Below are 14,788 nucleotides of genomic sequence, written 5' to 3'. Positions count from 1 at the left end.
GATTTTTTCGATCCCAAAAAAATAGCATTTATATGACGAAAATAGGAACAAAGTAAGTTGCAGTAAAACGGGGCCTGCGGTGTATCGGTGCGTGGATTTGCTGTGCACCGACGCCCTTTTTACTGTGGCAGGGTTTTCTTTTTAAAGAAAATGGCTGTACGGTAAGGGCCCTCATGCTAACCTAGGAGTAAAATAAAAAAAAATATTTCCTGTCGCGCAGGAAATGTTGCATAGTGGGGGCGGCACTACCGCCAGCTCGGTGCGCGCTAATGCTGCAGTAGCTGTACTGGGGCGTTGTAAAAGGGCCCCTAATTAGCAGGTAGTAATTGCATTGTTTCAGTGTTAACTGTATGGTAAAATGCTGTGCAGGCCCCAACAGTTAACACACAGACTTTGCAGTTAGCACATGTTAATTTTGTCTGCTAATGCATAGCAACTACAAAGTTTTAACACAGCTTGCTAAAATTCCCTGTACAGATGGCCATAATACCATGTGATAAATTTCTAAAGATTTCCCCGGATCACCAATACACATAGGAAGCTATTACAAAATTAGGCAAATTCATTCCAATTCACACCCACTTCTGCATCTGTACTCACATGGATCTACATATGATGCACATTTGCATGCCAACAACTTTTCTTTTCTTTTTTTTTTAACAGAACTGTAAGAGAAATTTTGAACTGATTCCAGAATAAATCCTTAAAGTATTACCATAATGCTAATTGCATTTCTGGATGATGAAAAAAAGCAAAACTTTGAAGTGACTTGGTTTGAATGCAAAACCCATGGATTTTCTTTTTGGACCTTTTCTAATGTTCACACTCTAGCTATAAAGTTGGGGTTTGATAGCTCTGGCTAGCTCAGAATACAAATTATCTGCAGAAGCTAATGGTGTTGAGCTCTGCTGACAAAGCAGTGCTAACCCAGAAGAGATGCTGCTTGTACTCCAGCCAGCATAACAAAAATACAGGCAACCAAGAGAAACAAACTGTACCATGAGCAGAAACAGGAATGTATCACCGGAAACTTGCCCCTGTGCCATTTTATACATGCCTGCAATTTTTCATACAGTCGCATTCCCAATGAGGAGGAAAGGCTAAAGCGGCTAGGGCTCTTCAGCTTGGAGAAAAGACGGCTGAGGGGAGATATGATAGGGTCTATAAAATAATGAGAAGAGTGGAAGAGGTAGACGTGAATCACTTGTTTACTTTTTCCAAAAATACTAGGACTAGGGGCACGCAATGAAGCTACAAAGTAGTACATTTTTAAAATATCAGAGAAAATAAAGGAGTTACCTTAGCGGGGTTTTAAAAAGGTTTGGATAGCTTCCTAAAAGAAAAGTCCATAAGCCATTATTAAGATGGAGTTGGGGAAAATCCACTGCTTATTTCTAGGATAAGCAGCATAAAATGTATTGTACTGTTTTGGGATCTTGCCAGGTACTTGTAACCTGGATTGGCCACTGTTGGAAACAGGATTCTGGGCATGATGGACCTTCAGTCTGTCCCAGTATGGCAAACTTATGTAGTTAGGGTGGGAAAAGTGAGATTGCACTTTTGAAATGTGTGCAAGCAATTATGTAATACTACAAATAATAAAAAAAAGCCTGAGTACATTTACAAACAATCTATTCAAAACTGTGGTTTAAACATGATAGAGATGATGGAGAAAGTGCAACACTGGAATCGGATATTAAAAGAGATTTCATGCTCAAAGTTAAAGACAGCTTTATGGTTCAGTTAGGTGACAGTGGCCATTGATAGGACAGTAAGTTATAGATTTAAGAGCTGTTAGTAGCTTTACTGGAAGAGGATGTCTTTATTTCTGGATGCATCCATTTGGGCTATTAGTAACAGATCAAGTGTTGACTCATTCTTCTGTCTACACCAGACCAGACCGTAGAAGTCTGTCCAGCACTGGCTTTCCTACCTAATCTCCCCTAAGCTTCTTTGGATCCGATCCTTCTAAACTGGATTCCTGTGTGTTTGTCCCACTAAAAAAGTAAAAGCTGGCTTGCACTATCCATACCTTTAGGTATGACCTAATATTATAAGAGCTCATTATGCACGTAAATCAGCATTTTACACCTGAAAATGGTTTATAAAATTACCCTTGGAAGAAGTATTCTGTAAAGAAGGCGCCATCGTTTAGGCGCCAAGAATGGACGTAACTGACCAGAATAGCAGCATATACACACATCATGCCAATATTCTAGTTATGTGCTATTCTTTAAGATGGTATAGAATTAACTTGGCACTACAAAGCAAATACTTTTTCAGATACGTATATAAGAAAAACAAGCAAGAGGGCATCAGAAATTCGTTATTAATAGGCCACTAGATCTCCTATAGCCCAAGCTATTTCAAATCCCAGCCTATATCATGAAGACCAATCACCTGCTCCCCTTAGCTCTTTATTTCAATTTCTATCAGCCAACAGGCTCCATGAAATGTTTTACCTTTATTCAAAATAAACAAAAACAGAGAAATTAGCAAGAGTCAAAAGTAAAAAGCGATCACTTATCTGCCATCACAAAATCAGCACTGAAGCAGCATTGTAGCACCCATGGAGCCTCTGGGCCAATAGAAACTGAAATAAAGAGCTAAGGGGTAGGTGATTCATCTCATGAGTATGAGTTTGGTAATTATGCATCTGCTGGTACAATGTTCTATATTAGTGTGTTAAAAAAATAACTTATTTATTTTTCTTTCTGTTTCTGCAGTTTTTCCCGTATGGAGATGCTTCAAAGTTTGCGCAACATGCATTCAGAACCTTCGATAAGAATGGGGATGGCACCATTGACTTCAGAGAGTTTATTTGTGCCCTGTCTATCACATCCAGGGGTAGCTTCGAACAGAAACTCAACTGGGCCTTCAACATGTATGATTTGGATGGCGATGGCAAAATTACACGGATTGAGATGCTTGAGATCATAGAGGTAAAGCAGATGCTGTATATTTATAAAAATCTGTTCACATATTGTTCAGGGTGCAGTTAGTGTTAGTGTATTTATCCTACAGAAATACCGGTATATAACATAAGTGATGCTAGCAGTGCTTTTATACATAGGAACAGAGAAAAATGAAGGTAGATAAAAACCATATGGCCTCTCCAGTCTGCCAATCCATAGGAAAGATGTGTGTGTGTGTGATTAGGGTTACCATATGTCCGGATTTACCTGGACATGTCCTCTTTTTGAGGACATGTCCGGGCAACAGGGCGGGTTTTGCCAATCTGCCTGTTTGTCCAGAAATCCGGACAAACAGGCAGATTGCTAGCCTCCCCTCCCCTTACTTACTACTGCCCTGGGGTCTAGTGACCTCTTCCGCGTTCAGGGCAGGAAAGAGGCCCCTCTTTCCTGCCCGGAGCGCTGCCCTGCATGCATCCTTCCTGTTCCTGATCTCGGCTCCGATTCAAAATGGCCGCCGAGAGTTGAAGTGACCTCGCGAGACTTCAACTTTCGGCGGCCATTTTGAATCGGCACTGAGATCAGCAACAGAAGGATGCATGCAGGGCAGTGCTATGGGCAGGAAAGAGGGGCTCTTTCCTGCCCCAAAGAGATCACGAGACCACCAGGGCAGTAGTAAGGTAAGGGGAGGGGTAACGGGGAGGGGGAGTGACGGGGTGTGTGGTAGGGGGGAGGGGAAAATGTGACAAGGGGGTGGAGCAAGGGCGTGAAAGGGGGTGTGGGGGGCAGGGCATGTGTCCTCCTTTGGGGGGGACAAAATATGGTAACCCTATGTGTGATGTATAAGCAAATATGAATATTTTATTGGATTCTTGTGGCTTTCTAAAATAGCTAGGAAAAAATCTCCGAATTTGATATTCAGCGGGAGGTAACCAGTTCGGTGCAGTTTCTCCCTGGCTAACCCCCACTGACAGGGTCCAGCAATGACCAGCTTGGTATTATCCAGATAGTGCTGTGACTATCCAGATGGCAGAGCTAGAAATGATCTGGGCATTACTGATATTCAGCGTCAGGTTGAGTCTGACAAAAGGCTGTGCTGACTTGCCTGGATAGTTATCCGCGTCCTGATTGTGAATATTGGCAGCACCTAGATAACTTCCAGCAGCCACCTAAAACCTGTTAAAACCTGTATATTTAGTACCAGTATCCGGGCTTGGACCAGCACTGAATGTCTGGGTCTAAATTAGCCCACAGGGCTGATTGCCACTGGCTGAATATTGATTTGTCCACTGATAAAACTGTGGCATACACAAGTACTTTCTGGCTATAGAGTTTTAAAAAGTTAAATCCATTTTGTACCTATATTAATACGTGATCCCTTTGACCGTCTAATAATGCATTATTTATGTCAGTGTTTCTTGGTGAATACGCATGAGACAGTTTGCATTGCAGTAGATGCAGTACATGCACTTTTATCTCATGCATATTCATTCTGAATCCCTGAAAGACCGATTGGCTGGGGGGGGGGGGGGGGAGTAATCCAAGACTAGCTTGAAAAACACTTCTCTATATGACCTCTTGTCTGTGTCTCATGCTTTGGCCTGAAAGCATTTATTGACTCTGTCTGTAGATTGCAGTAAAAATGTATTTAATGTATGAGAAAATATATTTTACCTACTGGTCAGGGCCCTTTATTGAAGTAGTATTAATTTTAGGCGGCAAAGGGAAATATGTGAAGAAAAATATTAAAGGCCCCAATGGCTATCCTTGGTTGGCTGCTACCCGGGGCGGATCGCCACTGCGCAACCCCCCCCCCCCCCCCCCCACTGGGTGCAGCGGTGTCTATCTCCCCCTGGGTGCAGCACGACGCCCGCCCCCCCCCCCCCCCCCGGGTGCATTCTTACCTGCTGGAGCAGCCGCACATCTGTCGGTTTCCACTGGTTCCCTGTCCCCTCTGCCCGAAACAGGAAGTAATGTGTTCTGGGGCAGAATGGAGCAGGGAACCAGCAGAGCTGACAGCCATGCAGCTACTTTATGCGCCCCTCCAGTGACGTGCACCCGGGCGGACTGCCCCCACCACCCTCGGTACGCCACTGAAAGGCCCTGTTTACTAAGGTGCGCTAGCATTTTTAGCACAAGTTAAATATTAGCCTGAGCTAACGCTAGAGACACCTATATCTTCCTATGGGTGTCTCTAGCATTAGCGCGTGCTAAAACGATAACATGCTTATAGTGCGGCCTAAGTAACAGGCCTAAGGGAATACATGTAATAAGAGCACATTTGTACAGAAATGAAAACAATCAAATTGTAATGAATTATGAAAACTCATCAGTGACCACTTATACTTATACGGTTAGCTGCAAAAAATGAAAATGTTGGTCCTCCTGAGTTTCTCCAAGTCTAAATTCCTAGAAAAATGTGATTCCTATTCATCCTTTATTAGAAAAGTGACCTTCATCAATAAAGGGTATGGCATGACTGATTATGCTTTGGCATCATGAATGCCTGCTCCTTTCTGAATTTGTGGACCGCTGCAGTTAGCTATTGCCTTTTTTTTTTTGCCATTTGTACACAGCCACCATGGCATGGTAATTATAACATAAATCCTAGAAGGTCTGAATTACGTGGAGGGACATAATCAAATGGCGTGCCCAAATTTTCATGAGGGCGTCCTCACAGGACGGCCCCGCAAAGGTGCGGGGAAACCCGTATTATCGAAACAAGATGAGTGTCCATCTTTGTTTTGATAATATGGTCGGGGAAGCCCAAATCTCAACATTTAGGTCGAACTTAGAGATGGTCGACCTAAATGTTGAGATAGTCGACCTTAGAGATGGTCATTCCTGGTTTTCAGCCATAATGGAAACCGAGGACCCCCATCTCAAAAATGACCAAATCCAAGCCCTTTGGTCGTGGGAGGAGCCAGAATTCATAGTGCACTGGTCCCCCTGACATGCCAGGACCACCAACCGGGCACCCTAGGGGGTACTGCAGTGGACTTCACAAATTGCTCCCAGGTGCATAGCTCCCTTACCTTCGGTGCTAAGCAATCCCCCAAACCCACTCCCCACAACTGTACACCCAGGGGTGAAGGGGGCACCTACATGTGGGTACAGTGGGTTTCTGGTGGGTTTTGGAGGGCTCACATTTACCAGCATAAGTGTAACAGGTAGGGGGGAATGGGCCTGGGTCCGCCTGCCTGAAGTGCACTGCACCCACTAAAACTGCTCCAGTGACCTGCATACTGCTGTCAGGGAGCTGGGTATGACATTTGAGGCTGGCAAAAAATATTTTAAAAGTTTTTTTTAGGGTGGGAGGGAGTTAGTGACCACTGGGGGGAGTAAGGGGAAGTCATCCCCGATTCCCTCCAGTGGTTATCTGTTTAGTTCGGGCACCTTTTTGAGGTTTGGTCGTAAGAAGAAATGGACCAAGTAAAGTCGGCCAAGTGCTCTTCAGGGACGCCCTTCTTTTTTCCATTATCGGTCAAGGATGCCAGTGTGTTAGGCACGCCCCAGTCCCACCTTCGCTATGCTTCTGACACGCCCCTGTGAACTTTGGTCATCCCCGCGATGGAAAGCAGTTGAAGATTCCCAAAATCGGCTTTCGATTTTGCCAATTTGGGCGACCCTGAGAGAAGGGCGCCCATCTCCCGATTTGTGTCAAAAGATGGGCGCCCTTCTCTTTTGAAAATAAGCCTGACAGTGAGCCACCCAAGTAGAGATTGTACTCTTGGTGATGAGAATTCCCAATCTGTCAGGATCAAAGGATACAAAGAGCTAGGAGGATTATCGATGAGGCTTTGTGCATTCTAGATAGTATTCTATTGTCAATTGGAGTCCAAGTTATGCAGTGCTGCTTCTCCAGGATGAGAATGCGGTTTAGGGAAGAAGACAGGCAGAACAATGGATTGATTGAGATGAAACTCCGAAACAACCTTTTGGAGGAATTTGGGTGGGCTCAGAGTACAACCCTGTCATAGTAGAATCTGATGTAAGGAGGATCTGCCATAAGGGCTTGGAGCTCACTAACTGTTCTGGAAGAAGTAAGAGCTGTCAAGAACAATACTTTATAAGTAAGGAATTTTAGAAAACAAGAATGCAGTGGTTCAAACAGAGGTTTCATGTGAGAACGACGTTGAGATCCCGTACCACAAGATGCAGTTTGATGGAGGTTTAGTGTGGTATAAACCTTTCATGAATCTAATCATCAAGGGATGCACTGCAATTAGTCTATTTTCAAGTTTAGCATGATATGCACTGATGGCATTCAAATGTACTCTGAGTTAGCCTTGAGGCCAGAATTGGAAAGATGAAGGAAGTTTTCCATCAGAGTAGATAGAGAACATGAAATAGGGTTTATCAATATAGAGGCACGCCAGAGGGAAAACCTTTTCCTTTTCAGATAGTAACATTTTCTTGTGGAGGGTTTTCTGGAAGCAAGAGTATGTGAGAAATTGCATTGGGAATGTTTAAAGAATGCAATTCTACGTCATCAGGTACCATGCTGTGAGGGCCAGAGAACAAGGGTTCTGATGTAGAAGGGATCCTTTGTTCCGAGTTATGAAGATTGGGAAAGGATCCAAACTGAATGGTTCCTTGGATGACAACTCTAGGAGTATAGGAAACCAAATTTGTTGAGGCCAGTAAGGAGCAACTAGATTTATAATCCTTTGGTTTCAATGGGGTTTGAGAAGCATTTTTCTGATGGGAGGCATTGGGGGAAAAAGCATAGAGAAGATCTTTTCCCAGTGCATCAGGAAGGCATCTGGGGCTATGCAGTTGGGAGCATAGAGTCTGGAAGAGAATTCAGGAAGCTTGCTGTTCATTGGAGAAGCAAATAGGTCTATCTTTGATGTTTTCCATTTCTGAAATATCTGGTGGATGACTGAGACACTGAGAGACCATTCGGACCGTTCATGGGGTTGAAGGATTCTGCTAAACTTGTCTTCCAGGACATTCTGTTGCCTGGCTAAGTAAACAGCTCTGAGGAAGATGTTTCTGGAAGCCACCCTTGTCCATATTGGGATTACTTGTTGACAGAGGAGTGAAGGTTAGCCAATGGTGTCACATGAACTGTTGAAGCCATGTGACTGAGGAGGTGGAGCGTCTGATGTGCAGAGATGAGTCGCCTGGGATACCTGAGTGGTGATATGCATTGTTTGCCCTCTGGTAAAGGAGAAACGTTCGACCTTGAGTTGTCAAGAAGAGCCCCTATGAATTCCAAAGTCTGTACCAGTTGAAGATATGATTTGGGGTAGCTGACTACAAATCCGAGGAGTTCTGGAGTTGTATTGTTGACTTCATGGAATCGGTGGCAGATTTCTGAGTGGCTGCCTTGATTAACCAGTCATCCAGGTAAGGAAGAACTTAGATGCCCCATCTCTGAAGTGCTGCAGCTATGACTACTAGACACTTCGTGAACATTCGAGGAGCCGAGGCCAAGCCAAATGGTAAAATCTTGACTTGTACTGATAGTGTAGAGACCCATAGTGGAACCAATGATATTTCCTGTGAGTGGGTAGAATAGGTATGTTTAGTATATGCCGCCTTGAGGTCTAGAGAGCAAAGCCAATCATTGAGTTGTATCATGGGGAGTAGTGACACTAGAGACACCATGCAAAACTTTCTTTGTGGAAAAAATTGTCTCGTAGATGAAAAACCGGTATAGATGTAGCCTGTGCAGGCATAGGAGATCTAGAAGACCTCAAAAGATCTGATTACGAAATGATCTGTAGAAATGGAGAATGGTCACTACAGCATGGACTATTCCCATGCATCAATGCAGGGGAGGTGTTGGATGAGTGCCTAGAGGGAGAGCAATGGCGATGCTTCTTAGGCTTTTTACGCTGCAGGTACCTTGATGATCGAAGTACCGATGAGGAGGATGTAGAGTCCTGGCATGAATGTGGCATCAATTTCGATGCAGCACCATCTCGATGCTGCATGGGTGCATTCTATGTCACTGCCGATGCCAACATAGGTGCTGTGTCTTTGGCCGAATCATCTTCTATGCTTGATGCTAAAATCAATGGAGAACCAAAATATTTTTGACACTGGATTCTGTGGGCTTTAAAGACCTCTTCTGCATATGGCGACAGAGGTTACAGTGAATATCTGGTGGTCTGGAACCAGGCACTGAACACACCAGTTAAGGGGGTCTTTGTTTGAAATAGTCCTATTACACTGAGCAGTTTTAAAGCATGACATGGAGGGAAAATGGCTGATAGAAGGTCAAAAGGCTCAATGGCACTGAGAGCTCAAGTAATCACATACCGAAGGACTGACGAAGGCTCCTGAGTAGATGAAGGTCTCAGAGGGCTTGGACTGTTATGACCCTTCTGCATCAAGATAACTCAGAACTGCTTGAACAGTTTCAACCCCCCCCCCCCCCAAAAAAAAAAAAAAAACCACCAAGATCTCCGTAACCTCTTAAAGAATGTTTAGTATCCCTCTGTGGGTCTATGGGGAAAGGTGTTGTATAATAGTCCCACACCAATCAAAAAGACTTCTTTCGCTGTGCAGATGATCAGGCTACAGTTTTCTCCAGCAGCATTAGTGAGTGAACTTTATTTCGCCAGGCCCAATAGGAAGGAGGAGCTGCTACAGTCCACACAAGAAGTTTATAAATTAAATTTAGTAGGGAAAAAAAAACTAGAACAATGTCTCAATAAGGTTAGGGTGAGAATCATAGACCCAAGTCTGTTTGTGGTAAGTAATTCTGTCATGTGAGATTGAATGGATTTATTATTGTTAGCTCAATATTGTTTTAAGCAAATTCTGTCTAACCATTATGATATAAGCTTAGTGTTATCTATCTCAGACTATGCCATCAGGTGATCTTAGCAAGTAGCAATAACATTCATACAGTACTCAATACTAACAGTATATGCAATAATCTAACAAATTTATCATTGCATTTTTCATTTCTTTTCCTCTTCCAAGGCTATTTATAAAATGGTGGGCACTGTGATAATGATGAAAATGAATGAAGATGGCCTTACGCCAGAGCAACGAGTAGACAAGATCTTCAGTAAGATGGATAAGAACAAAGATGACCAGATTACACTGGATGAATTCAAAGAAGCTGCAAAGAGTGATCCTTCCATTGTATTACTGCTGCAATGTGACATTCAGAAATGAGCTACTGTAAAAGCAATATGGACTGCACAGAAATTTAAATGTTCCATTCAGTTTGCAGCTATTTCCACGACGACAACAAAACAAAATTTGCTTGGACTACCTATAAACGGACTTGCTTCTTGTGTTTGAAACACTTGTGTGCATGAGAATGTAATTTGCTAAAGAATTTTAAAATACATATATGAGCTATATATATATATCTATATATATACATATATCTATATATATACAAATATATGTAAAAATGCCACAACGTGAAGTACGCAATGTCATTTCATAAGGATCCCGTTTCTCAGAAGCCTGTGCATCAGTAATGTGCTGCACTGATTATGATGCTATCTATTGCTCATGTTTTACTGATGCTAGCTGTGCGTCTCTATACTATTAGTGGTAGTGACACGAATACCCATGGTAAATGTAATTGTTTATAATAAAGCATCTCGCCATTCTTCTGTAAAGTAGTTCTGGACAGACAGAGGGAAATTGCCTCAGTTCATGAAGTCTGCTCCACGCACATATGCTTGTACTGTCAATGAATATAAATGTACTTCATTCGCATGCCTTTTAGGTTTGCTTTAATTCTTACCTCATTTGCATCCTATCAGTCTGGAAAGAGCTGTGTTAGAGGACTGCAGTATGATCAAATGTAAGCAAAACCTGCTTAGGTATTCCCTTAGGGGCCCGTTTACCAAGGTGCGCTAAGAGGAGCAATGCACCACTTGTAGCGCGGCTGTAAAATGGCTGCGATTTCTGGCGGCTACATGCTAATTTCTCAATGAGCGCGGGAGCCCTTACGCTACCTGCTTACTAGGTGGCAAGGGCTCCCCTGCTGATCGGGCAGCCCGCGAGATTTACCCATGCTATCTATTATGCCTACTCTCCACCTCCAAACATACAACCCCCCCGGCCCCCCGCGCTAAAAAATAAAACCTATTTTTTGCCCATGGGTAGCGTGTGCTGTTTCGGAAACTACCATGGGACACCTGAGTGCGTCCCGCAGTAGTGTCTTTTAGCTAGCGCTTACTGCTGCTTCGTAAAAGGGCACCTTCATAATTTAATTTTATGTAATCACTTAATATAACATCTTACAATCCGCAGCTTTCAGCCAAAGACCGTACAGCACAGAGGCCCCCCCCTTAACTGCCGCCGAGAAAAAGGAACTTCCGGGCGGGGACGGAAATGGCCGTGCGGTAAATGAAACACTCATCGCACGGCCATTTGCTGTGGCAGTCCTTACCGCCAACTATTTAGGAGGCAGTAAGGGCTCCTGCACTACCCCAGCAGTAACCGGGCAGCACTGTCTGATTACAGCCAGGTAAGCCCCCGGTACAAACATTTTTTTTTTTTTAATCTGATGCACCAGAAGTGGTTTGCATTGGGGGCAGGCACTACGGCTGGGCTCCTGCAGGAGCCCAGCATTAGTGCCAGATCGCCGTGCGGCAAAGCAGTGGTATGGGTATTGCCGCTTTATAAAAGGGGCCCTTAGTTCTAAAAGAGATGGCAAGTATTATTGGGTTTTCTTTTTGGAAGTACAATGATAAATATGGCTGAATTTTCAAAGGCTTCCAAAGAGGCAGCAATACATTGTCCCACAATATTATATTTGACTCTCTTTCCCTACTGAATTCTTTTGTCATATCTTGAATAATATTAATTCTACATCTAATGTCCATGTCTCTTAGAAACAACTGTTCACCCTAAAAGTACAATAACTACTGTATGCCTCCCAGTGTTTGGAAGAAAGGATGCAGACGCTTTTTTAGTTGAGAGGGCCATGGTAGAACTCTTTCACCGAAATGCATTTGACTATATTAAATTTTGGACTGGCCAGAGAAGACAAATAAAATATTTTTTACTCAAATATTCTCACCCTTCTACAGAGGGTTATTTGGAAGTTTCTGTATATTGCAGTATTGTACTATTTTTCACATGTCAACAGTCAATGAAAATACTGGACATAATATGTAAAATGTCATTTTTGCCTGTTTGATAAATTGTGCATCAGGAAATATAATATTCTTTTCCTCTGCTGTATAACGTAGACAAAGGTGTAGCTCTACTTCCACATATATTATATAACAAGCTAAGATATCTGCAAAGAACTTGTAACCTAATACTATTCCACCTACTATCTTGTCCCATTTCTTTATGTAAAAGAATTTAACAGAAAAGTTGCTGTCAAGAAAAAAAATCCCCTTTGATGGACTGAAGAGTGAAGGCCATAAAATCATGTAGGTACACTGTTCACTTGATGATCATCATTTAATCTAAAAAAGCAAGCCTGGTATTTACAGCAGATAAAAATATTAACCTTCAAGGAAATATGGTGGGGTTATCACCTTCCTTGGTGTTCCTCTTTGCTCCTTCAGGAAACTAATAATAGGCCTTAATTTTAAGAACAAGATAATCTGGCCATAGACAATTAAAACCCACAGTCAGATAACAACTCTCCACAGTTGAATTATGTTTTTTTTTTCTTAATAATGGGCTGACTACTAGTAAAAATACTGTTAAATCAAAAGGGCCAGTGCAGTGATAGTTGAGGCCTGGAGGAATGAGTGGACAGTAAGAAAGTTCATCCAGGGAAGAGAAGAGGGTATGCGGGATTAGAGGTGAAATATGGGGAAGAAAGGGTCCAGGGTGAAGTGAAGGGGCAGTGGAGTAAAAGAAGAGTGGAGAATATCCTGGAAGGAGTGATGGAAATAGGTGAGCAAAGAGGAAGAGGGGAAGGAATGAGAGAGGTGTTGGAATATGGATACTAGTTGAATTGCAAATTTTTTGCAGGTTTCAGCTACTCTGTGGTTATTCCTCCTACTACTACTGTACATATCAAACTGCTCGCTGAAGTCTTTGCTTAAGCAGAATAGTTTTGGGGGGAGGTTTAGTGCCCACTCTTTTCAAGTTCAATTTATTTGGTATACTGCAAATATTTTTACAAAAATCCAAGCAGTTTACAATATTGTGGAAAAAAAATTATATGAGGAAGGGAGCAGCAGATGATACTGCAGGACACACTAAGACAAATATAGTCACGCAATATAAACACAGATGGAAAAGGGAAGTGAGGAAAGTTACAATCCAGATCAAGGTTGAGGGGTCCTTTTACCAAGCTGCGGAAAAAGGGCCCTGCGCTAGCGGTGGCGGCTGTTTTTCTCGCAGCCAGTAAAAGCTGAAAAAAATGGCCACGCAGTGAGATAACTCTCACCGAGTGGCCATGCAGGAGGGAGCCCTTGATAAGGGCTCCCGCACTAACTTGGTGGTAACTGGGCAGCGCACGACAATGCCCGATTACTGCCGGGTTATTGCTGTGCAAGCCATTTCTGGGGGGGGGGAGGGTCTTTTTCCCCTGGAAGGACCACTGCCGGTGGCCTCGTTGGGCTGGTGGTAGTCCTGGAACAGCAAGCGGTAAACCTGCGTTGGGCTTACCGCCACTCTGTAACAGGGCCCTTAAGTGAGGGAAAAGTAATTGCAAAAAAAAGTGTGTTGGGGGAGGAGGGGGGGAGGCAGAATGAGGTCTGTGAAGATAAGATACATTCAGGTGTACAGTAGTTATATTCCTGTTGCCAGAAGATTTACAATCTAAGGGCTAATTTTTTTTTGTTACATTTGTACCCCGCGCTTTCCTACTCATGGCAGGCTCAATGTGGCAGGCAATGGAGGGTTAAGTGACTTGCCCAGAGTCACAAGGAGCTGCCTGTGCTGGGAATCGAACTCAGTTCCTCAGTTCCCCAGGACCAAAGTCCACCACCCTAACCACTAGGCCACTTCTCCACTCCCAGAAGTCACTCACTTGTGCTAACTTATGCAGTGATACCTATTCACTAGTGCTAATACAGTCGTGCTCTTCAGTATATCTAGGCCTAGGTGTTTGTAGCTGAGAGAATTAAGGATGAAGTGATTTACCTAAGGGTGCATCAGCAGGAAAAGTGAGATTTGAGCCCTAGCTTCCCTCGGTCTCCGCCCTCTGCTGTAACCGCTAGGCTATTGCTCTACTCCAATTAAGCACACAGCAGCGATATGAGGATATTTCCTTCACCCTCAGGTGCCTCTACTGCAGTAAAGTTAATATTTTAGATTCAGTAAGGTTTTCCCAGTTTTTTTTTTATAGATCTATTAAAATCCAAATGACCAAGACATATCAATGTTAGAACAATTTATTTTAGAATGCCATTTATAAATTTGGTATCTATGGATGACATCACTGAGATCATAAAGAACAGCGCATTACATTTAAGAGTATGTTTATTAAGGCGTGTTAGCATTTTTAACATGCCTTTAAGGTTAAGGCGCATTAAACGTGTGGGCGCATTAGCGTTTAACACTCGTTATCCATTAATGCACATTAAAAACGCTAGCATGCCTTAGTAAATATACCCCTTAGTAAGTAAAACTAGAAATATCTATTAAGGTTACATTTTGGAAAAACTTGAAGTACTATCAAATTCCTAAGGTAAAAATATAAACCGGTCCAATTGAAACAAAATAAATTGTCCTGTGATATAAGGGAAAGCATAAGCTACCAAAAATGTGGAGTGTTCTTGGAGAAGTAGCATTAAACAGAACTACACAAATTATTTTATTGATAAATGTGTTTGTAATGAGAGAACCTTTCTTAACATTTTGAAATGACACTGTTAGACAGTACTCGTAAGACACTTTACTGATACTCAGACAATTACAGAAGAATCCAAACTTAAAAGAAGCAGCCTAGGAACACAAAATATAACTGGTGTAAA

The 14,788-nt window shown here is 42.8% G+C and overlaps 1 protein-coding gene across 3 annotated transcripts in view; it reads left to right on the top strand.

Moving 5' to 3' along the window:
• Positions 1 to 12,090, top strand: part of VSNL1 (visinin like 1) — a 244,651-nt gene extending 232,561 nt beyond the window's left edge. For all 3 annotated transcript variants that reach the window (XM_030198846.1, XM_030198845.1, XM_030198847.1), the window contains exons 3-4: positions 2,727 to 2,942; positions 9,855 to 12,090. In XM_030198846.1, the coding sequence (XP_030054706.1) occupies positions 2,727 to 2,942; positions 9,855 to 10,052 (414 nt within the window). In that variant the 3' untranslated portion in view covers positions 10,053 to 12,090. The remainder of the gene's footprint in view (positions 1 to 2,726; positions 2,943 to 9,854) is intronic.
• Positions 12,091 to 14,788: the final 2,698 nt, after the last annotated feature.

Source organism: Microcaecilia unicolor, chromosome 3 (assembly GCF_901765095.1).
Source record: "Microcaecilia unicolor chromosome 3, aMicUni1.1, whole genome shotgun sequence".
Classification (NCBI taxonomy): domain Eukaryota; kingdom Metazoa; phylum Chordata; class Amphibia; order Gymnophiona; family Siphonopidae; genus Microcaecilia; species Microcaecilia unicolor.
The sequence above is the reverse complement of the archived record's forward strand: the minus strand, read 5'-3'. Positions and strand labels throughout refer to the sequence as shown.